We start from the raw sequence: 23,116 nt of genomic DNA on the forward strand, positions 1-23,116 counted from the left end.
CCTTTGATGAGCAGGCAGTGCAAGTACATGATCTTAGGAGCAGGGATAGAGGACTCCAGCCTTTTTTTATTTTTATTTTTTATTTTTTTTAATGTTTTTTAATCTATTTTTGAGAGACAGAGAGAGACAGAGAAGGGGAGGGGCAGAGAGAGAGGAAGACACAGAATCCAAAGCAGGTTCCAGGCTGAGCTGTCAGCACAGAGCCCAAAGTGTGGCTCAAACCCATGAACTGTGAGATCATGACCTGAGCTGAAATAGGTTGCTTAAAGGGGACTGAGTCACCCAGACACCCCGGGGGACTCCAGCCTTTTGTTCAGATTTTAGCCACTTCACCAAATATTGGTTTATCGTTGCTGCAAATTAGAGAATTATTTCCTCTTGATCCATTCCTGTTGGTCTCTCAGTCACAGTGAACCCTCTGAAGGTTTTGACATAAGACTGATGGACTTCTAATTCTGGGAGGAAACAATTGGTCGCAGTGAGGAAGCCACTGCCTTCTGTCAGTGGTATCCGGGGGCCTGCCTTAGTCATCCTTCTTCCTGGCCCCACCCCTGTATTTGAGCTTTGGACCCTTGGTGAAAACATAAAATGGAGCAAATTCTTTAATCATAATGCATTTAACTAAATTAGAATACTATCGCATGATTCTATTTCTATGAATAAGTTTGGAAATTCTGGTTTTATAAAGATGTGCTATCACATCTATGACATCTTAATTTATAAGGGCAAAGGTGATGTTTACAGGTTAATAAAGTCTCGGGAGTAGAAGTCTGCTATCCATAGTAATTAATTTTAGAAGAAATTAAAATCAAACAAAAACTGTCAGATGCAATATTGGTTCATATTGTAGACACTTTGGGTTTTTGGGAAATATCTTTAAATATATACAATAACCTAATAACTTTTCTTTAGATACACTATCGCAGGTACAAAAGATGTTGCACTGTTACAAGCTGACAGCTATCCTAACTAAATGGAGGGATAAAGCAAGACTTAAGTATAAAAAGAGAGAAGATGAGCTGGTACGGTATCTTGGAAACTTAGTATTTTTAGAAATTTAATTTTGGTGTTACATTGATGTGGCTTCAGATAATGATGCTATGTGTGGAAAGTACTAAAATCCTGAATATTACATACTTTTGGTGGGGTCTTTATTCTTGTAATTTAATAATTTAAATTTCACGTCAGCTACCAAGAATATTTTCTAATAAATTCTGTTGTTTCAACTATGAACACTGAGAAAAATCATTTCAACATTTTGTTTAAAGTTATTGATAAAGACTAAGAATTTTGCTCAAGCAAGTGATTAGATGGGTATAGATATCTAAAATGGAAGAGAAACTATTTGTTGTGATAAAGACTGAATAGCTTTTTTCTAGGTAAGATTAAATTGTTGTTTATTCTTTTTCAACATTTAATGTAATAAATTATAATTTTAATATCAAATAATTTTAAAAATTACTAAATTACTAAAATTAAAGGATCATTCTTAACTGGGACACCTCCTCCCCCCCCCCCCCCCAGCAATTAAAGCAATTAATTTTTTTAAATATTGATTTATTTTTGAGAGAGAGAGAAACAGAGTGCGAATGAAGAAGGAAGGAGGGGCAGAGAGAGAGGAGACACAGAATCTGAAGCAGGCTCCAGGCTCTAAGCTGTCAGTACAGAGCCTGACGCAGGGTTCAAACCCAGGAACTGAGATCATAACCTGAGCCGAAGTCAGACACCCACCCGAATGAGCCACCCAGGTGCCTCCAGGAATTAAAACAATTAAAATAGAGGATCCAAGGAAATTCCTCCAAACCTGAATATATCTCTAGTTTGCTTAAGCTATTAGTAAATTACTATTTAACGTTGTTTTAGTAAGCACAGTAACTATTAGGATCAGACAGAAAAATGCTGAAATTTTTTTAGCTATATTATTCAGTAGGTAATATTTTATCAATAGTCTTTGAAATACAAAGTTGGAATAAATAGGAAAGAGAAAGATAAGAAGTTAAACTTCCTGTTTTGTCATTGCCTGGTGGAGCGCAGGATCAATGCCTCCCACCGCTAACTAGTTCAGATGTTGAGACTGATGATACTACATACGTCCCGAGAGGGCATGAAAAGATTTATTGCTTACATAATCCTTGAAACAGTGCTAGAGCCTGCAAAGGATACTGACATGCATAAAGCATATACTTGCTCTCTGGAAGTTTATTATCTGCTGGTATTGAACAGGTGTTCTTATAAGATGTCCTCTAGAATTTTGTGGAGTTCATTTTCAATGTTGCCAGTTAAACAGTTATACTTCAGGTACCACTGTTTTAATCTGCTTGTTCAGTGTTTTTCAACACTGTGTACTAAGCTAGTACTTTGACCTTGGCTCCCCCCATGCCTGATCAGTGATTGTCCAATGGTACAATAAATAACTGTACGTGACTAGTCTGCTCCTTTCACACCCCTCTAAAACTGAACATCCTTGAGGCAAAATCGTTCTCTTAATCATACACATACATTGAGTATAATGTTTTGCATGTAGTAGTTGACACAATTAATACATATAATAATGTATATTATACATAATATAGTATTATCCTTAGTATAGATGTATATTATATAGTTAATTGAGTGTTTAGAGAAAATATTTGCTTCTAGCTATGTGATTTCTTGGCCTAATAATCACTCACTTAGGAGGGTGAAGTGAAGGAGGCAGGTATATATAATAATATATATATACTATATATAATATATACTATATCATAATATGTAATAATTATATAACTATATATAATATATACTATATAATAATATGTAATAATTATATATTATATATAACTAATAATAATCAAAATTGTGTGTAACATTTGTTTGCCCTTATGGCTTTTTCTTGATTATGCAGTTTTAAGGAATGTATTGAAAGTTAAAATGGGGACTTCTTGTCACAATAAATCAGGCAAGTCCCCAGATGCTTTCTTCTGTCTCTCCTTTTTTTTTTTTTTAATTTCTGTGCTAACCACCTCCTTTCCATGCCCCAAATATCAGTTCTATCATTACCAGAACCTCGACTCTGTGGGTTTCAGCTTCCTCATCTGAAGGAGGAGCTGGACCACATCTTCAAGGTAGTTGCCTGTGCCAATGTTGTCTTACAACTAATGGAAATGATCTCTAATGCCTTGGTGGTCCAGAGAATATTAAACATGCTATTGACAAGACAGTTTATATAACAATGATAGTAACAATAAATAGTGCTCAATTGGTGCTATCATGGTGTTGAGCACTGTGCTTTTTTTAAAAAAGTTTATTTTGAAGGAGAGAGCACATGCGCATACACAAGCCAGGGAAGGGCAGGGTGAGAGGGAGAGAGAATGGGCCCAATCCCATGAACATTTGAAATCATGGCCTGAGCTGAAATTGAGTCAGAAGCTTAACCAACTGAGCCACCCAGGTGCCCCACACTATGCTTGATACATATCATCTCATTTAACCTTTACAACAATTCCATGGAATTTATCAATTATTTTCATGGCAGATATTAAAACATGAACTTCAATTGCTAAAATGGAGAAACAACCTAAAACTCAAAGTAGCTGCTAATGGAGAATCCATTTTTCCTGAACCAAGTCTGTCTAAAGTCTCTCTTGAAGGCAATGTTCCTGAATGTGACATTTCACTGTTACCCCAAAGAGCGGTCTCACAGGTTTGTATGAATTCATGTACCGTAACTAGTCATTTTCACAATGCTTATTTAAAGAGTGGTTTTATAAACCTTACATGGATGATGGAGATTTTATTTCAAAGATATACGTGTTTTTTTACAACTACATTTGGGTTAAGCTAATTTTTTTAGAGGCCATCCTTTTGGATGGCTATAAGATGAATCTGACAGTCAAAAGTGGGGAAAGTAAAGCTGTAGGAAATGTTTTTCTTTCCTTCCTCCTTCAAGTACATGTCATTTAAGGTGGAACAGATTTTAGATACTCCAGTGCTCACTTTTTAATCTCCAATCCCTCCCTAATCTTTTAATCTTAACATTATTCCTCTATTCGGGGATGCAAATGGTCTTGTCTTATTGCAACTTTCAGTTAGTTAAAATATTTATACTATCTTTCTTCCTTAGATTGTGAATTCATAAAAAGAATCATGTAGTTACATCTTACAATTCATTGAATTGATCTCTGAAAAATAAACCATAATTCCAACTACTGGTTATATTCTCTCCTATTTTGATAGAAAAGTAACTTCTACTTTGTGAGGCTACCTGATAAGTGGTAGAAGTGTAAAATATCACCTCATTCTGATTGATGGCAGCTTCACATTATAAAATCCCATGTATTAAATATACCCCTCTAAATGCACAGAATCAAGCTCAAGTTATATTTGGGAACAGGTATCTATGTATCTACACCTAATCTTGCATTTTATATAAAAATTAAAAAAAATTTTTTTACATTTATTTATTTTTGATAGACAGAAAGACAGCACAAGTGGGGGAGGGGCAGAGAAAGAAGGAGACACCGAATCCAAAGCAGGCTCCAGGCTCCGAACTGTCAGCACAGAGCCGGAAGCGGGGCTTGAACTCACAAACCGCAAGATCATGACCTGAGCTGAAGTCAGACGCTTAACTGACTGAGCCATACAGGCACCCCATTTTTTATTTTATATTATTATTATTATTATTATTATTATTAATTTTTTGCATTTTATATAGAGCATAGAATTAGGATAAGGATAGTTTTGCCCATAATTTCCTCTTTATAAATTGCCTCTGGTTTGTTTTTAAATTGGAATTCCTATAATTTTTTTTACTGGTTTGTAATAGCCCTTTATATATTGGTAATATCAACCCTTTGCCTGGAATATATTAGAGATTTCCACCCCTCCATGCTTGATGTTTGCTTTCAATTTTGTCTGTAGAGTCCTTCAATGTGAAAAATTTTAGAGCTTTCTGTAACGAAGTCTGTCATTCTTGCCCTAATTACTTTTCCTTTTGTGCCATATTAATATGTCATTCTTAGCTGTTTTCCTAAGCTATGTCACATTCTTTCTTACAGTTTATACAGCTGTTTTTTGTCTTTGAACTCCTAAGCAGTTCACTGCTAATGTTTCTCTGTTTACTTTATCAGTGGCTGTTCTAGGGTTTACGATATGCCTTTTCAATTTATCACAGATTACACCTTCACAAAATTTTCTACCACTTTATGTATAATGTTAAAACCTAAGAGTAAGCTTTCGTTTTCCTTCTCCTGTGCTTCATGCTAGTATTGCCATACATTATATTCTGAGGTATTTATAAACCGTACAATGCAATTTATTATTTTTACTTTAATAGTCAATTATATTCTCTTTCTCAAATATAAATAATCTTAAAAAATATTTTTAAAAAAGGGGCGCCTTGGTGGCTCAGTCACCCAGTCAGTTGAGCATTTGACTTCAGTTCAGGTCATGATCTCATGGTTTGTGGGTTCAAGAGCCTGGAGCCTGCTTCAATTCTCTATCTCTGTCTCTCTCTCTGCCCCTCCCCCACTTGCGTGTGCTCTCTCTCTCTCAAAAATAAACTTAAAATTATTTACAAAATAGTCAATTTTATTTTACCCAGCATTTATTTACTTATTTATGTATTTATTTATTATGAGTAAAGGGCAGGGAGACCTGCCCCTAATTTGCTTTATTATTTTTTTTCTAAGTTTTTATTTAAATTCTAGTTAGTTAACATGTAGTGTAATATTGGTTTCAGGAGTAGAATTCAGTGATTCGTCACTTACATATAACACCCAGTGCTCATCCAAACAAGTATCCTCCTCAATGCCCATCACCCATTTAACCTATCCCCCACCCACCTCCCTCCATCCACCCTGTTTGTTTTCTATCATTAAGAGTCTCTTGGGGCACCTGAGTGGCTCAGTTGGTTAAACATCCAACTTCAGCTCAGGTCATGATCTCACTGCTTGTAAGTTCGAGCCCCGCATTGGGCTCTGTGCTGACAGCTTGGAGCCTGGAGCCTGCTTCAGATTCTGACTCTGTCTCTCTGGCGCTCTCTCTCTCTCTCTCTCTCTCTCTCTCAAATATAAATAAGAAACACTAAAAAAATGTTTTTAAGTGTCTTATGCTTTGCTTCTCTCTTCTTTTTTTTCCCCCTCTTCGTACATGTTTATCTGTTTGTTTCCTAAATGCCACACATGAGTGAAATCATATGGTGTTTATCTTTCTCTGATTTACTTCACTTAGCATAATACTCTCTAGCTTCATCCAAGTTGTTGCAAATGGCAACATTTCATTTTCATTTCATATACCACATTTTCTTTATCCATTTGTCACCTGATGGACACTTGAGCTCTTTTCATAGTTTAGCTATTGTTGATATAGAATATATTTATTATTTTGTTGTTTTCTTATTGAAGTATAATTAGTGTACAGTGTTATATTAGTTTCAGGTGTATAATATGATGATTCAATGGTTCTATACATTACTCAGTGCTCATCACAATAAGTGTGCTCTTAACCTGCTTTGTTTCACCCACCCCTCCACTCATCTCTCCTCTGGCAGTCATTAGCTTGTTTTTTTTGTTTTGGTTGTCTTTTTTTTCTTTGTTCATTTGTTTTGTTTCTTAAATTCCACATGAGTGAAATCATAATGATATTTGCATTTCTATAACTTATTTCACTTAGCATCATACCCCCTAAGTCTATCCATTTGTTGCAAATGCCAAGATCCATTCTTCTTTATGGCTGAGTAATATTCCATTGTGTATATATATGTGTATATATATATATGTGTGTGTGTGTGTATATATATATGTATATATACATATATAGGTATATATACATATATATATACACATATATAGTATATATATCTATATATGTGTATATATATATATATATATGTGTGTATATATACACACATACATATATATATACACACTACCTCTTCTTTGGTTTTTTTCCCATATCTTGGTTGTTGTAAATAAAGCTAAAATAAACACAGGGATGCATTTATCCCTTTGAATTAGTGTTTTAATTTTCTTTGGGTAAATACCCAGTAGTGAAATTACCAGATCATACAGTCATTCTATTTTTAATTTTTTAAGGAACTCCGTACTGTTTTCCACAGTGGCTGTACCAGTTTGCATTCCTACCAACAGTGCATGAGGGTTCCAAGATTTGTTGTTTCTTGTGTTTTTTATTTTAGCCATTCTGACATGTGTGAAGTGATATCTTATTGTGGTTTTGATTTGCATTTCCCTGATGATTAGTGATGCTGAACATCTTTTCATGTGTCTGTTGGCTATCTGGATGTCTTCTTTGGAGAAATGTCTGTTCATGTCTCTGTCCATTTTTAAATCAGATTATTTGTGTTTTTGATGTTGAGTTGTATAAATTCTTATACTTTGGATATTAAGCCCTTATTGGATATGCCATTTGTAAATATCTTCTCCCATTGAATAGGTTGCCTTGCCATTTTATTGATGGTTTCCTTCACTGTGGGAAAAGCTTTTTATTTTAGTATATTCCAATAGTTTAATTTTGTTTTTGTTTCCCTTGTCTGAGGAGACATATCTAGAAAAATGCTTCCTTGGCCAATGTCAAAGAAATTAATGCCTATGTTTTCTTCTAGGAGTTTTATAGTTTCGGGTCTCACATTTAGGTCTTTAATCCATTTTGAATTTATTTTTGTCTATGGTGTAAGAAAGTGGTCCAGTTTCATTCTTTGGGTATAGCTGTCAGTTTTCCCAATACCATTTGTGGAAGAGACTGTCTTTTGCCCATTGTATACCTTTCTGTCCTTTGTGGTAGATTAATTGACCATATAAGTGTGGATTTATTTCTGGACTCTGTATTCTGTTTCCTTGATCTATGTGTCTGTTTTTGTGCCAGTACCATACTGTTTTATTACTATAGCTATACAATATATCTTGAAATTTAGGATTGTGATATCTCTAAGTTTGTTCTTTTTCAAGTCTGCTTTGGCTATTTGGCACCTTTTGTAGTTCCATACAGATTTTAGGGTTACTTGTTCCAGTTCTGTGAAAAATGCTCTTGGTGTTCTGATAGTGATTGCATTAAATCTTTAGATTGTTTTAGGTAGTATGGACATTTTAACAATATTGATTCTTCCAGTCCATGAGCATGGAATATCTTTCTATTTGTTTGTGTAATCATCAACTTCTTTCATCAGTGTTTTATAGTTTTTGGAGTAGAGGTCTTTGACTTTGTTGATTTATTCCTAGGTATTTTATTCTTTTTGATGCAACTGTAAATGGGATTGTTTTTAAAATTTTCTTTCTGCTATTTCATTAATGTATAGAAATGCAGATTTCTGTATATTAATTTTGCATCTTGTGACTTTATTGAATTCGTTTACTAGTACTAGTAGTTTTTAGGTGGAATCTTGGGTTTTCTGTATATAGTATCATGTCATGTAGAAGGAAAGAAATAATAAAGATTAGAGAAGAAATAAATGAAATTGAGACTAAAAAAAAAAAGCAATAGAAAAGATCAATAAAAGTAAGAGCCGGTTCTTTGAAGGGATAAACCTTTCACCAGACTTGTCAAGAAAAGACAGAGGACTAAAATAAAATCAGAAATGAAGGAGGAGAGGTAATGACCAACACCACAGAAGAGAACATTGTGAAAAATTGTATGTCAACAAATTGGACAACCTAGAAGAAGAGGATAAATTCCTAGGCATATATAACCTTTCAAAACTGAAACAGGAAAAAATATAGAAAATTTGAACAGACTGGTTATGAGCAATGAAATAGAATCAGCAATTTAAAACTTCCAATAAACAAAGTCTAGGACCAGATGGCTTCAGAGGTGAGTTCTACCTAACATTTAAAAAAGTATTAATGCCCAAACTGAGATACCACCTCATGTGGGTCAGAGTGGCTAAAATGAACAAATAAGAAGAATATAGATGCTGGTGAGGATGTGGAGAAGCAGGAACCCTCTTGCACTGTTGGTGGGAATGCAAACTGGTGCAGCCGCTCTGGAAAACAGTGTGGAGGTTCCTCAAAAAATTAAAAATAGATCTACTCTGTGACCCAGCAATACCACTGGTAGGAATATACCCAAGGGACACAGGGGTGCTGATGCAAAGGGGCACTTGTACCCCAATGTTTAGAGCAGCACTTTCAACAATAGCCAAATTATGGACAGAGCCTAAATGTCCATCAACTGACAAATGGATAAAGAAGATGTGGTTTATATATACAATGGAATACTACTTGGCAATGAGAAAGAATGAAATCTGGCCATTTGTAGCAACATGGATGCAAATGGAGAGTGTTATGCTAAGTGAAATAAGTCAGGCAGAGAAAGACAGATACCATATGTTTTCACTCATATGTGGATCCTGAGAAACTCAACAGAAGACCAGGGGGGAGGGGGAGGCGGGGGAAAAAAAGTTACAGAGAGGGAAGGAGACAAACCATAAGAGACTCTTAAATACTGAGAACAAACTGAAGGTTGATGGGGGCTGGGGGGAGGGGAAAGTGGGTGATGGGCATTGAGGAGAGCACCTGTTGGGATGAGCACTGGATGTTGTATGGAAACCAATTTGACAATAAATTTCATATAAATAAATAAATAAATAAATAAATAAATAAATAAATGTTAATGCTTATTTTCAAACTATTTCAAAAAATACAAGAGAGGTGCCTGGGTGGCTCAGGTGGTTAAACATCCAATTCTTGATTTTGGCTCAGGTTATGATCTCACAGTTTGTGAGACTGAGTCCCATGTTGGATTTCGCACTGATAACATTGAACCTGCTTGGGATTCTCTCCCTCTCTCTCTGTCCCTCTCCTGCTCATGCTCTCTTTCTCTCTCTCAAAATAAATAAATAAACATTAAAACAAAGTAGTAGAGGAAGGAAAGCTTCCAAATTCATCCTACAAGGCCAGCATTACCCTGATAACAAAACCAGACAAAGACACTACAAAAAAAGAAAACTATAGGCCAATATCTCTGATAAATATAGATACAAAAATCCTCAATAAAATATTAGCAAACCAAATCCAACAATACATTAAAAAACATTCTCCATTATCAACAGGAATTTATTCCAGGATGCATGGGTGGTTCAATATTTACAATCAATCAACATGACACATCACATCAACAAAAGAAAGGATAGGGGGCACCTGGGTGGCTCAGTCAGTTAAGCATCCGACTTTGGCTCAGGTCATGATCTCACGGGTTTGTGGGTTTGAGCCCCACATTGGGTTCTCTGTTGTCAGTGCAGGGCCTGCTTCACATCCTCTGTCCCCTCTCTCTCTGCCCTTCCCCTGCTCTCTCTCTCTTTCAAAAATGAAAAAAACATTTAAAAAAAGGATAAAAACCATACGATCATTGCAATAATTGCAGAAAAAGCATTTGACAACAACATCCATTCATGATAAAAACCCTTAACAAAGTCGATTTAGAAGGAATATACCTCAATCTAATAAAGACCATCTGTGAAAAGCCCACAGCAAACATCATATTCGATGGTTAGAAACTATGAACTTTTCTTCTAAGCTCAAGAACAAGACGAGGATGTTAATTCTTACCACCTTTATTCAACGTACTACTGGAAGTCCTAGCTACAGCAATCAGACAAAAGACAAGGCCTCCAGATTGGTAAGGAAGAAGTCAAGTCTTTTCAATACATTTTTTACTTTAATAATCTGAAGCTTACAGAAAAGTTGCCAGTACTATACAAAGAACTCTTTTTCCTAAACACTTCAAAAATAAGTTGCTGACATGATACTTCATCACCCCTGACTGCTGTTGGTTTATTTCCTGTAAACAAGATCATTTACTTATGGTCAGTTATCAAAATCCTCAAACCCAATTCAGGTTTCTTCCATTGTCTCATTAATGCAAAAGGATCTACTGTAGCAACTGGTTGCCACATCTCCTTACCCTCCTTACCCTCTGAGGGGTTGCAACTGCCCCTTGGTCTTTCTTTAATTTTCATGACCTTGACATGAAGATTAGGTCGGTTTTATTATGGAATATCTCTTAATTTGAGCTTGTTTTATGTTTCCTCAAGAATACATTCAGGTTATTCGTTTTCATTAGAAATACCACTGGGGCACCTGTGTGGCTCAGTCGGTTAAGCGTCTGACTTCGGCTCAGGTCATGATCTCACGGTCCATGAGTTTGAGCCCCACGTCGGGCTCTGTGCTGATAGCTCAGAGCCTGGAGCCTGCTTCAGATTCTGTGTCTCCCTCTCTCTCTGACCCTCCCTCATTCATTCTCTGTCTCTCTCTGTCTCAAAAATAAATAAACATTAAAAAAAAAAATTAGAAATACCACAGACATCGTGCTGTGCTCTTCTCATTGTATCATATCAGTGACAGGATTTGGATTTGTCTATGACATTCACTTTGGTCACTTGGTTAAAAAGTGGTGTCTATCAGGGGCGCCTGGGTGGCTTAATTAGTTAAGTGTCTGACTTCCTCTTTGGTCATGATCTCATGGTTTGTGAGTTTGAGCCCCACATCAGGCTCTGCACAGTCAGACATTTATTACCTTCCAAAACTGAATTAGGAAAAAAAATAGAAAATTTGCTTTGGATTCTCTGCCTCTCCCTCTCTCTCTCCCCCTCCCCCACTTGCTCTCTCTCAAAATAAACAAATAAACTTAAAAAAAAAAGTGGTGTCTATCAGGCTTCTCCAATTCAATCACACCCTTTGTGATTGATATGCATTTTGTGGGTAATTACTTTAAAATTATATAAATATTCCTGTTTGCTTATTGATAGCAGTATGGACTCATGGTGCTCTGTTTTAGTCACGGGTTACAATCCATTACTATCCCTATTTATTTTGGTGCTCAAATTGTCCTAGATTCAGACGAATTCAAGTTGCCTTCCATGTCCTTTTGACATATAACCAGCTCCTTCGGTATACTTTCTTACTTTATAGCACAGCATGATATCCCAGGCTCATCTCACACTTTCCCTGCCCCACCTCAGATGAGTTATTTCTCCATGAGTCCCTAAATCCTTCTTAATGGAAATTGTACATAGAAACCAAGATTAGAGCACTACGTGTATTCTTTGCCATTGCTGTGTCACTTCTCCCATGTCTTCGCAGTAGACAGAGTGGGAGACTATAATAGGTACATGCAAGTACACATTTATTTCCATGTCAACATACTTCTACATACCCAAACTTATTGCACATGGATACTTCCAGTTTTAATTTTGCACCACAGAGCTCATTCTAGTTCTTCTTCCATATTTGCAATGTGCTTCTCCACCAGTGAGAATCCTAGCCTTCATTTTTTTTTTTTCTTTTTTCTTTTTTTTAAACTACTTATTTATTTTTGAGAGAGAGAGCATGAGCGAGGGAGGGGCAGAAAGAGAGGGAACAGAGGATCCGAGGTGGGCTCTGCCCTGACCGCACAGAGCCTGACACGGGGCTCTAACTCACAAACCTTGAGATCATGACCTGACACTCAACCCACTGAGCCACTCAGGCGCCCCCTAGCTTTCATTATTCTTAATATATTTACTTATTTGATCACTCCCCCTGTGTGTAACCATTCATACAGGTTGCTGCCACCATTACCTCCCTTCTTCATCCTGCTTAGGCTTTGACATTCCTTGCCAGGCCACCCTCTTATGAAGAGGCCCTCCTCACACAGCTTGGGCTCTGACGCCATGTGTCAGTTGCCTTTCTTCCTGTGTATTTTCCTCACTAACTTTGTTTGGGCTGACACACACTATCCTGAGTGCCTTCCTATGTAGATGCCCTCCTTATCCTACTCAGGTTCTGACAATGCACGTGTAGGCTGCCCTTTTTGGGGATGCCCTCCTTACACTGCATAGGTCCCGTCACCCCATGCCATCCCTCCACACATAGGCATGCTCCACATTGCGCTTGGCCTCCGGTGTTTTACACTAGGTTTTCCTTCCTTGGTTTACCTTCCTTGACCTACGCAGGCTCTGACATCCCACCCTAGCTTCTTCTCATTAGGAACACCATCCCCATCCCTCTTAGACTTCAACATTCTGGGATATCCTTCCACATGGATGGAGGCCCTTCTCACCCTGCTTATTCTCTGACTGTCTGCACTGGGCAGATGTCCCCTCATTGAGCTTCATCTCCCTTGGGCTGCAACATCGTAGAGTGAGCCATGCTTCTTCACTTTTGCCTTCCCTTTTCCACTTGGGCTTGAACATTCCACTCTGAGCCATTCTTTCTTATGAACACCCTCCTCACCCATCTTGGGCTCCCTAACCCTGTGCAAGGTTGTCCACTGAGTGGATACTCTCCTTTATGTACCCTAGTTCTGATACCCTGTTTTGGGCCAAAAGAGTTCCTCTGCACCCTCACTCTGGCATGGATGTCTACTTTGCTTAGGCAACTTAATGTTTTCCTGCAGGTCATTGAATTCCTATTCCTATTTTATTTTACTTTATTTTATTTTATTTTATTTTATTTTATTTTATTTTATTTTATTTTTTATTTTTTAAATGAAATTTATTGTCAAATTGGTTTCCATACAACACCCAGTGCTCATCCCAACAGGTGCCCTCCTCAGTACCCATCACCCACTTTCCCCTACCCCCCACCCCCCATCAACCCTCAGTTTATTCTCAGCATTTAAGAGTCTTTTATGGTTTGCCTCCTTCCTTCTCTGGAACATTTTTTTTCCCCCTTCTCCTCCCCCCTGGTCTTCTGTTGAGTTTCTCAGGATCCACATACGAGTGAAAACATATGGTATCTGTCTTTCTCTGCCTGACTTATTTCACTTAGCATAACACTCTCCAGTTCCATCCACATTGCAACAAATGGCCAGAGTTCATTCTTTCTTATCGTATTCATTTTTTAAATTTAAGTTTCTGTTGTTTAGGCCACCTAGTGTATAATATTTTGCTATAGCAGTCTGAGCAAACGAATACAATTCTTTTCATTTTTTTTTATTATAAATCCCCCACTTCGTTGCCCCTCACCTCACTTTCTGTCCTTCTTCAATGAGAAAAATATATATGCCCTCAGGTAGGATGGCATAATTCCTGACCACGTTCCTCAGTCCTGTTTTCCTGATCTATTTGCCCTTTTTCAAATATACCATGCATACCCACCTTTGTTTCCTTTTCTGTTCTCAGGGGTGTTGCCTATGTCATGTACAGTATTTATTTCAGATGCTTTTCTTTAATTTCTGCCAGAGGTGATGATGCAATCTTATTTTCAAATCATTATCAATATCAGTTTTGAGTCAATGAGGAGTAGTTGACAGAAAGCTGCATAATTAGCTGTATAACTTCAAATACAAGACAGTTTCTCAACATAATTTCTGTTGCCTCCTAACCAAGGCACTCAATGGTCCGTCCAAACTGAATCTTTCTTGACATCTAGGACTATGTTTATTCATGTTTCCTGATTTATAAGCATCCAGAAATATTTATCAAGTGAATGAATTTATCATTTAAGAAATTATCATATGCTGGGGCACCTGGGTGGCTCAGTCGGCTGAGCCCCCGACTTTGGCTCAGGTCATGATCTCACGGTCTGAGTTCGAGCCCTGAGTCAGGCCCTGTGCTGACAGCTCAGAGCTGGAGCCAGCTCAGAGCCTGGAGATTCTGTGTCTCCCTCTCTCTCTGCCCCTTCCCTGCTTGTACTCTCTCTCTCTCTCTCAAAAAATAAATAAACATTGAAAAAAATTAAGAAATTATCATATGCTGTCCCAATTCAAGGTTAAGAAAGAAGGTACAGATCTATAATAAAAACACCAATATTTTCCCCAGGCCATTTCTTTTGTCTGTGAAAGCCAATTCTCCAAACAATTATTGACGAGTAGGCATAAAAGGTAAGCTTTTAATAACTACAGAAATATCGTTGATTGAAACAGAACAGAAAGGAGATCAAGTTTTGAAATATCTTTAGGCTCCACATTTTTTCAAGAATGCACCATCTTTTTATGGGCCTCCATATAGACAATTTAAGGCAAGAATAAAAAATGTTAACGCTATAGTTTCGGAAGCTTATTGATTGATTGCAGACTCTTCAGGAGACCTCCAAGTAGCTATTTTAAACAAGGCATTCAGGTTTAGTAATTATCTAAGCTGTGAGCTAGTACTGCCTTCACCTACCAATATAAGAAAGCATGGCAGATGGTGGGGCTTAAAGAAATAAGGTCTTATTTGTTTCCTATAACAGAGAGTCCGGAGGAAGGCAATCCAGGTGTGGTCTTCCACAATGCCAATAAAAATAGAATCTTTCTATCATTTCATTCCACAATCCTTAGCATCTTCTTGCTTACTGTCTCATGGTTGCAATATGGCTACTCCACCTCCAACCATATTTTTACTTATCAGGCCTGAAGAAGGAGGAAAATCATAGTGCTAGCAGGGGAAAACGTTGGCCTATTTCGTTTTAGTAGGAAAGCGAAGTTTCCCCAAGAGCCACAGTTAAGACCTTCACTGGTGTATTTTAGGCTAGAACTTTGTCACTAGGCCATGTTTAACTGCAAGATTGCTAGTCAGGAGGGGACTTTGAGTGGGGATTGGGTGAGTTACAACAGATAAGAAGCAAGCAAATCTTTAAGAAGTCAGTATATGATTGCTGCAAAGGAATTCTGGTTTAATGCTCTTCCCTCTCCCAACTCAAAGAGGCCCAAAATGCCAACTGATAAAGAACCACAGCACCCGGTGTTAGCAAACCATCTCATAAAGTGATCCAGGGCCTAACAGAGTCTTGTACCTGGAAATTTCGACACTTATGATGAGCTATGAACTTGTATGTTTTCTCATAAAAGTGTTTTGGTTTGATAATACAGTGGTTACAAGTTCAGGCTCAGGACTCAGGAGAACTGGGCTCCCATCTTTCCTCATCAATTACTAGCATCACGACCCTAGGCAATATCAGCCCTCTTGGCCCTTGATCTCTAAAACTTCCCTGCTGTCATCTCTCCAACTAAATTCTGAATTTATGGAAAAGAGTTCACGTTGGATTAATTGAAGTTTTAGGACAATGGGAGCCATTGCCAGTTTTTGCATTTAACAGGTTACTTTCTGGTATCATGTCATGGGTTGTGATCAGGCTTGCTATCCGTTCTTCCACCCTGATTCCCACCCCTACTCCCATGTGGAATGATGGAGAGCCTTTGGGAATCAGAGTTATGAAGTCTGCCAGAGTACTCAAACCATAGCATGATCTAGAAAAAAGAATGTAGAGATTTCTCTGTTGAGCTTTTATGTTTTTCAGGACCTGTGGACCTAAGAAATTAAATGACATCCCCAAAGCCAGACAACTACAAAACTGAGATCAGAATCTGATTTTGCTAATTCTTGTCTAAAATTATAACCTCTATTCTGTTTTTTCTTCTTGGAGAATTCTAAAGAAACGTAATATGTATATTTTACTTATGAGACAAAAAAAGGAATGGAATTTACCATTTACCTCTGTTTGGTTACATTCCCCTTAAAAATATATGAGTAATATTTTTCTTTTCCAAATGACTAAATCTTCATACAACACGAAAGTACAGAATTATTCTTGGTTATTCTCAAATTTTTTCCCAATCAAATAAATTGTCAAGAATGTCTATTAAAAGTGCAAAGGCATTAAATGAGTGAATTTATATAATAGTGGAACACTGGAAATTAATGATTCTAAGACTCATGTTTTGAACAGGTGGGTTTAAGCTTATTAATGCTACAGATTTGCAAAGCTAATTTTTTACATCATGGTTTAAAACGCCATCTAATTTGGTGACTAATTTGGTCAGCCAATTCTCAGGGACTTGAGGAGCAAAGATGTAAAAACATGAAAAGGTAATGTGAGTTGGATCTAACTTTATTTAAAGCCTTTGAAAGTGTTGGTTTTTAAAATAAGTTGATATTTGTACAATTTAGCTTGCCTAATGTTTTGAAGAAATAATTGAAAACAGCAATCTGGAATGACATACAATTTGAACTTACTTGGAAAATACACTTATACTGCAGGCCTGCCTTTTAGGTTCAGTTAAATCAACCCATGAAAACAGGTCAGGTTCTGTTTTATAACAATTTTCCTTCGTATCATTTACCCACTGGGAAAGTCTGCTTACAGATGGTAGGGATCATATACTATCACTCAAATTCAGATCTAGTGGGAGGGTTGGCTCAGACCATTTTCCATGAAAATATAAGGTTTTTCTTTTTCTTCCCCGCCCCCCCCCCCCCCTTTTTGGCATGTGTGTAGTTTGGCAAGCAATACAGAGAAAAGCCTTGTACTTGATGAATTTGGAAAGTCTAAATAGTATATAGTTAGGCAATGCATTTGTCTTAAAATATAAAATTGCTTGATTAGTTTAACAATATAAATGGTGTCTTGGGGCTACCTTTCATTTTAAATAACTATTTTTGTTTGTTTGTAAAAGATAATAGCATGTGGACTTGCAGAGTTTTAAAATCACCTTCAGTGTTATGACTCATCTTCTCACTTGGAAAAAGAAAACACAAAACGTGGATAACTATTAAAACTTGTACCATGTTGCAGGAGACAAAGCAGATGGTTCAGGGCCATTGGATTCAGTTACTTAGAATTATAAAACAGAATTCTCAATGACTTTTTGAATTCCATGTTTTGATAACCTCAGGGGTCAGTCTGACCTCAATTCACCAAAGCAGAGAGTGATTCCAGGTTTCGTACGCATGTACTGTGGGAACTTCAGATAAGAGAAGGTTCCAGAACCTTGCTCTATCAAGGAACTATGTGTGCATTGGCTCAACTTGTGGAGTGGGTGAAAAAGCAGATGGAACAAAACATCTAAAAATTGTTTTAGCATCAGCTTATTTTTGGTGAAAGCCTGCTCTGCCCATAGACCTCGATTTCATTGCTTCAGTCCTAATCAGTAATACTAAGTTAAGCAGTTTTACAAATGATTTTACTATAAAGCTTTAATGACAAATTGTAGAAGATGTCACATTAATTTTAGCAGGAACGACCTTTGCAAAATGAAACATCATCCCTAGGATGGAAAACTACAGCACAGAAAGAGGCAGCCACTTGGAAACTGAGTGTGTACTCTGGAACGTGGGTGGCCAGTTCTGTCACTAGCTGTGTGACTGTGGGCATGTTGCTTAATCTTTTTATTTCTAAGTTGTCTCTAAGTAATGAGAGGATAATTTAAAAATATCTCCTGCATTTGCTATTATGAAGATTAAATGAGTTAATACATATGAAGCACTTAGAACAATGCCTAGTGTGTATAGTAATTTCTCTGTGGAAGTTACTATTATTATTATTTTACTTTATTTCAGAGAGAGAGAGACAGAGAGAGCATGAGCAGGGGAGGGGCAAAGGGAGAGGGAGAGGGAAAGAGAATCTTAGTGTGGAGCCAGACATGGGGCTCGATCTCATGACCCTGGAATCATGACCTGAGCTGAAATCAAGAGTGAGACACTCAACTGACTGAGCCACCCAAGTGCCCAGCAAAGTTACTATTATTGATATGTTGAATGTGGATGTCTGAATGATGAATAAACAGCTGAATAGGAAGTACAGAAGACCGGATTCTACATGGTTCTACACGTAGTCAGTAGCGCTGTCAGCCTGCTGACCTCCCACAGGGCATCTAACCTATCTCAGCCTCAGTTTAAAGACTTTGAAAATCTCTAGTAGAGTATGTACTTGCAGTTTCTTCTGTAAAACGAGAGGATGGGCTAGATGGCCTCTTGAATCGCTTCTAGCTTTAAACATCTATGAATCATGGATGCAAACAAGCATCCCAGTAGAGGAGATATCAGGAGTGAATGCAGAAAATCCTGGAGAGGGCTTTGTCCAGGTTCATGCCTGTGTTCCAAATGCTTCTCCACCCCACTACTAGCCCGATTAGCTCTTTCTCTTACTTTATGTCTCAGCTTAAATGGCGTCCATTAGACAGACCTCTCCTGACAATCCAATCTAAAATTTTTTTTTAAACGTTTATTTATTTTTGAGACAGAGAGAGACAGAGCATGAATGGGGGAGGGTCAGAGAGAGAGGGAGACACAGAATCCGAAACAGGCTCCAGGCTCTGAGCTGTCAGCACAGAGCCCGACGGGGGGCCCCAACTCACGGACCGCGAGATCGTGACCTGAGCCGAAGTCGGCCGCTCAACCGACTGAGCCACCCAGGCACCCCATGACAATCCAGTCTAAAAGCAATCACTGCTCTAAGGCCTTGTTCTTTTCCTTCAGAGCACTTTTCATTCTAAATAGCTATTAACTTTCAATAGCTTACTATTTTTTTAATGTCTCTCTCACTGAAGTATATGCTTTTTAGGTTCAGATATTATACCTGTTTTGATTATTTCTTTAAAAATTTTTTTTAATGTTTATTTATTTTTGAGACAGAGAGAGACAGAGCATGAGTGGGGGAGGGTCAGAGAGAGGGAGACACAGAATCTGAAACAGGCTCCAGGCTCTGAGCTGTCAGCACAGAGCCCAACACGGGGCTCGAACTCACGGACTGCAAGATCATGACCTGAGCTGAAGTCAGACGTTTAACCGACTGAGACACCCAGGCGCCCCATGTTTTGATTATTTCTTTACCCTGAGCATCTAAGAGATTGTCACAAGCAGGCACTCAATGAAGATTTTATTTTGTTTGTTTAACAACTGTATTGGATTCCTACAATGTACGAAGGTTTTGGGGCTTATATTTTCATGTGAAGAAACAGTGAAGAAGTAAACAAGTGTGCAAGAACATGTCACACAGAATGAAATGTTATGAAGAAAAAGAAGTCAGGATAAAGGATGAACACCTTTACCAAAAGAAACACCAAAAGCAGAGGTAGCAAAAGCTGATGGAACTCCATCAAACTAAAAAGCTCTGCACAGTAAAGGAAACCATCAACAACACGAAAAGATTACCCACTGAATGGAAGAAAATATTTGCTAACTATATATCTGATAAGAGGTTAATATCCCAAATACAAAATATCCAAGGGCCAAGTCTCTTGAACAACACCGAGTTTAGGAGCACCAACCCCCATGTACTTGAAAATCCATTAGAACTTTTGATTTCTCGAAAAAACATAACTACTAATAGGCTATTGTTGACCAAAGCCTTACCAATAACATAAAGTTAATTAACACATATTTTGTATGTATTATGTACCATATTATTATAATAAAGTAATCTAGAGAAAATAAAATATTATTAAGAAATCATAAGGAAGAGAAAATATATTTATAGCACTGTACTATATTGAGAAAATATCTGCACATAAATGGACCTGCACAGTTCAAACTCATGTGGTTGGAGGGTCAACTGTATATAAGGAACTTATGCAACTCAATAGCAAAAATTAAAAAAAAAACAATTAAAAAATGGGCAGAGGATCTGATAGACATTTTTCCAAAGAAGATATAAAGATGGCCAACACATGTGAAAAGATGCTCAATATCACTAATCATCAAGGAAATGCAAATCAAAACTCTAACACCTCACACACCTATTAGAATGGTTAGTATCAAAAAGACAAGAAATAACAAGTGTTGGAGAAAATGTGGAGAAAAGGAAATCCTTGTGCACTGTTGGTAGCAATGTAAATTGGCACAACTTCTATAGAAAACAGTGTGGAGCTTTCTCAAAGTATTAAAAGTAGAAAAGCCACCTGATCCAGCAATTTTATGTCTGGGTATTTATCTGAAAGAAACAAAATCACTAACTTGAGAAGATATAGGTACTCCATTTTCATTGCAGCAATATTCACATTAGGCAAGACATGAAAACAACCCAAAGGTCCATCAACAGATGAATGGAAAGAGAAAATATGGTAATATACATACACTAGAATGCTACTCAGTCATTTAAAAGAAGGAAATCATGTCATGTGCAACAACATGGATGGACCCTGAGGGGATTATGCTACATGAAAAAAGTCAGAGAAAGACAGAAAAATACTATATAATCTCACTTATATGTGAAATCTAAAACAAAGAGAGAGAGAGAGAGAGAGAGAGAGGGAGAGAGAGAGAGAAAACTGAACTCATGGATACAGAAGACAGATAGGTGGTTTCCAGAGGGTAGGGTCGGGGGTGAGCAAAATGGGTAAAGGTAGTCAAAAGGTAAAAACTTCCAGTTATAAAATAAATGTCATGGGAATATAATGTAGCATAATGACTATGGTTAATAATGCTGTACTATATATTTGAAAGTTGCTGAGAGAGCAGATCTTAAAAGTTCTCATCACAAGAAAAAAATTGTAACTATATGTGGTGATAGATGTTAACTAGATTTATTGTGGTGATCATTTTGCAATATATGCAAAAATTGAATCACTATGTTGTATACCTGAAATGAATATAATGTTGTATGTCAATTATATCTCACTTAAAAATAAGAATGACGGGGGTGTACTGCTCTAGTTGTTGGGGGAGGCTTCTCTCTGCAGTGTATTTGTTGAAAGAATTAAAAGAAAAATAACACTAAGAAAATGGGAGAAACATTTCAGCAGTGGTCGAATAAGGTTGGCTTGGCTGGAATGAAGAATTTATGTTGGGGGCAGCAAGATATACAGTTGGAAGGGCTGGGGCTATATTGTTGAGGTCTTGAGTGTCCACTCAGAAGTTGGGCATGAATAAGTGGGCAATGACATAATGGTAGACTTAGAAAGTGGTTCTCTTTCCCCTTCACCTGTCTCTCCCTCCTCTTCCTACTGCTCTAGTTAGGTCGTGAGGGTTGGGTGAAGTCTGAAGGCAGGAAGGGTTTTCTCTAAGAATGAGCAGTAGGGGGTAACCTCGATGGCTCATTTGGTTAAATGTCTGCTTTGGCTCAGGTCATCATCTCATGGCTTGTGAGTTTGAGCCCCTTGAGAGTTTGAGCCCCGTGTAAGGGCTCCGCATTGGCAGTGCAGTGCCTGCTTGGGATTCTCCCTCTCTCCTCTCTTTCTGTCCCTCCCCTGCTTGCACTTTTTCTTTCTCTCTCAATAAACAACTAACTTAAAAAAGAGAAAAAGAAGGAGCACTAGGATAGCATTGGTGGGAGTGATACATAGACTCTAAAAGACAAAACAGGGGCGCCTGGGTGGCTCAGTCGGTTAAGCGTCCGACTTTGGCTCAGGTCATGATCTCACAGTCTGTGGGTTCGAGCCCCGCATCGGGCTCTGTGCTGACAGCTCAGAGCCTGGAGCCTGCTTCCGATTCTGTGTCTCCCTCTCTCTCTGTCCCTCCCCTGCTCATGCTCTGTCTCTCTCTGTCACAAAAATAAATAAAAACATTAAAAAAAAATAAATAAAAGACAAATGAATAAACAAAGTAAAACAGAAACAGACACATAGATACAGAGAACAATCTAGTGGCTGCCAGAGGGGAGGAGAGGGTGGAGGGATGGGAGAAATAGAGAGAGGGGATTAAAAGGGACAAATTTCCCTTTATAAAATAAGTAAGGCACAGGGATACAATGTACAGCGTAGGGAATAGAGTTAATACTATGTAACCACATTGTATAGTGACAGTCAGTAGCTAGACATATTGTGATGATCACTTCCTCTGTCATGTATATAAATGTTGAAACACTGTGTTGTACACCTGAAACTAATATAACATTGTATATCAACTACACTTCAAAAAAATTTGAAAAAATAAAAACTTGCCAGCGTGCGCGCGTGCACACACACACACACACACAGACACATGAAAGAGAAGGAAAGGACCCATGTGGGAAGCAAAGTCTTAACACAGTTCTGGGACCAGCAGTACATGGAGCGAAAGAATGAGTGAGGAGGCTGATAGGATCATCACTGAGCCTGACTGATTAGAGGGGTGGGAAGCTCAGAAGTAATAAAGTCAGGAGTAGAGCCAGGTTTTCACTGAGTTTAAATGCATGACTCATAATACCACTCAATACTTTTTCCTGACTCATGCTTCCTGTCTTGCCAAGTGTTTTTCTTTCCATACCATACAATGTTCCATTGAAATGGTGGAGTCTAATTCATTTTAGCAGTTTGCCGTCTGCTTTGGATGGCTTGTGATCTGCACTGAAGCAATTTACTAATTAACTCAAGAGTGTGTGTTTTATGTTCAGAAGACAACACTCTTATTGCACCACAAGGTAAAATTAAATCAGAGAGAACCGCTCCCCCTGCTCCTTCCCTGTGCCTTCCCTGGCCCCATCATCTTCAGTTGGTTTCTCTTTGATGACTTATTCCCTGATGTCTATAA

The 23,116-nt window shown here is 37.8% G+C and overlaps 1 protein-coding gene across 2 annotated transcripts in view; it reads left to right on the forward strand.

Moving 5' to 3' along the window:
- The window catches only part of FBXL13 (F-box and leucine rich repeat protein 13), a 210,341-nt gene that overhangs the window by 36,901 nt on the left and 150,324 nt on the right, over nucleotides 1-23,116 (forward strand). The window contains exons 6-7 of one of the 2 annotated variants that reach the window (XM_078442538.2): nucleotides 913-1,022; nucleotides 3,515-3,682. In XM_078442538.2, coding sequence (XP_078298664.2) covers nucleotides 913-1,022; nucleotides 3,515-3,682 — 278 coding nt within the window. The remainder of the gene's footprint in view (nucleotides 1-912; nucleotides 1,023-3,514; nucleotides 3,683-23,116) is intronic. The other variant, XM_078442539.2, reaches the window with a different exon arrangement.

The sequence above is a fragment of the Panthera onca genome, chromosome A2, assembly GCF_046562875.1.
Source record: "Panthera onca isolate mPanOnc1 chromosome A2, mPanOnc1 haplotype 2, whole genome shotgun sequence".
Classification (NCBI taxonomy): Eukaryota; Metazoa; Chordata; class Mammalia; order Carnivora; family Felidae; genus Panthera; species Panthera onca.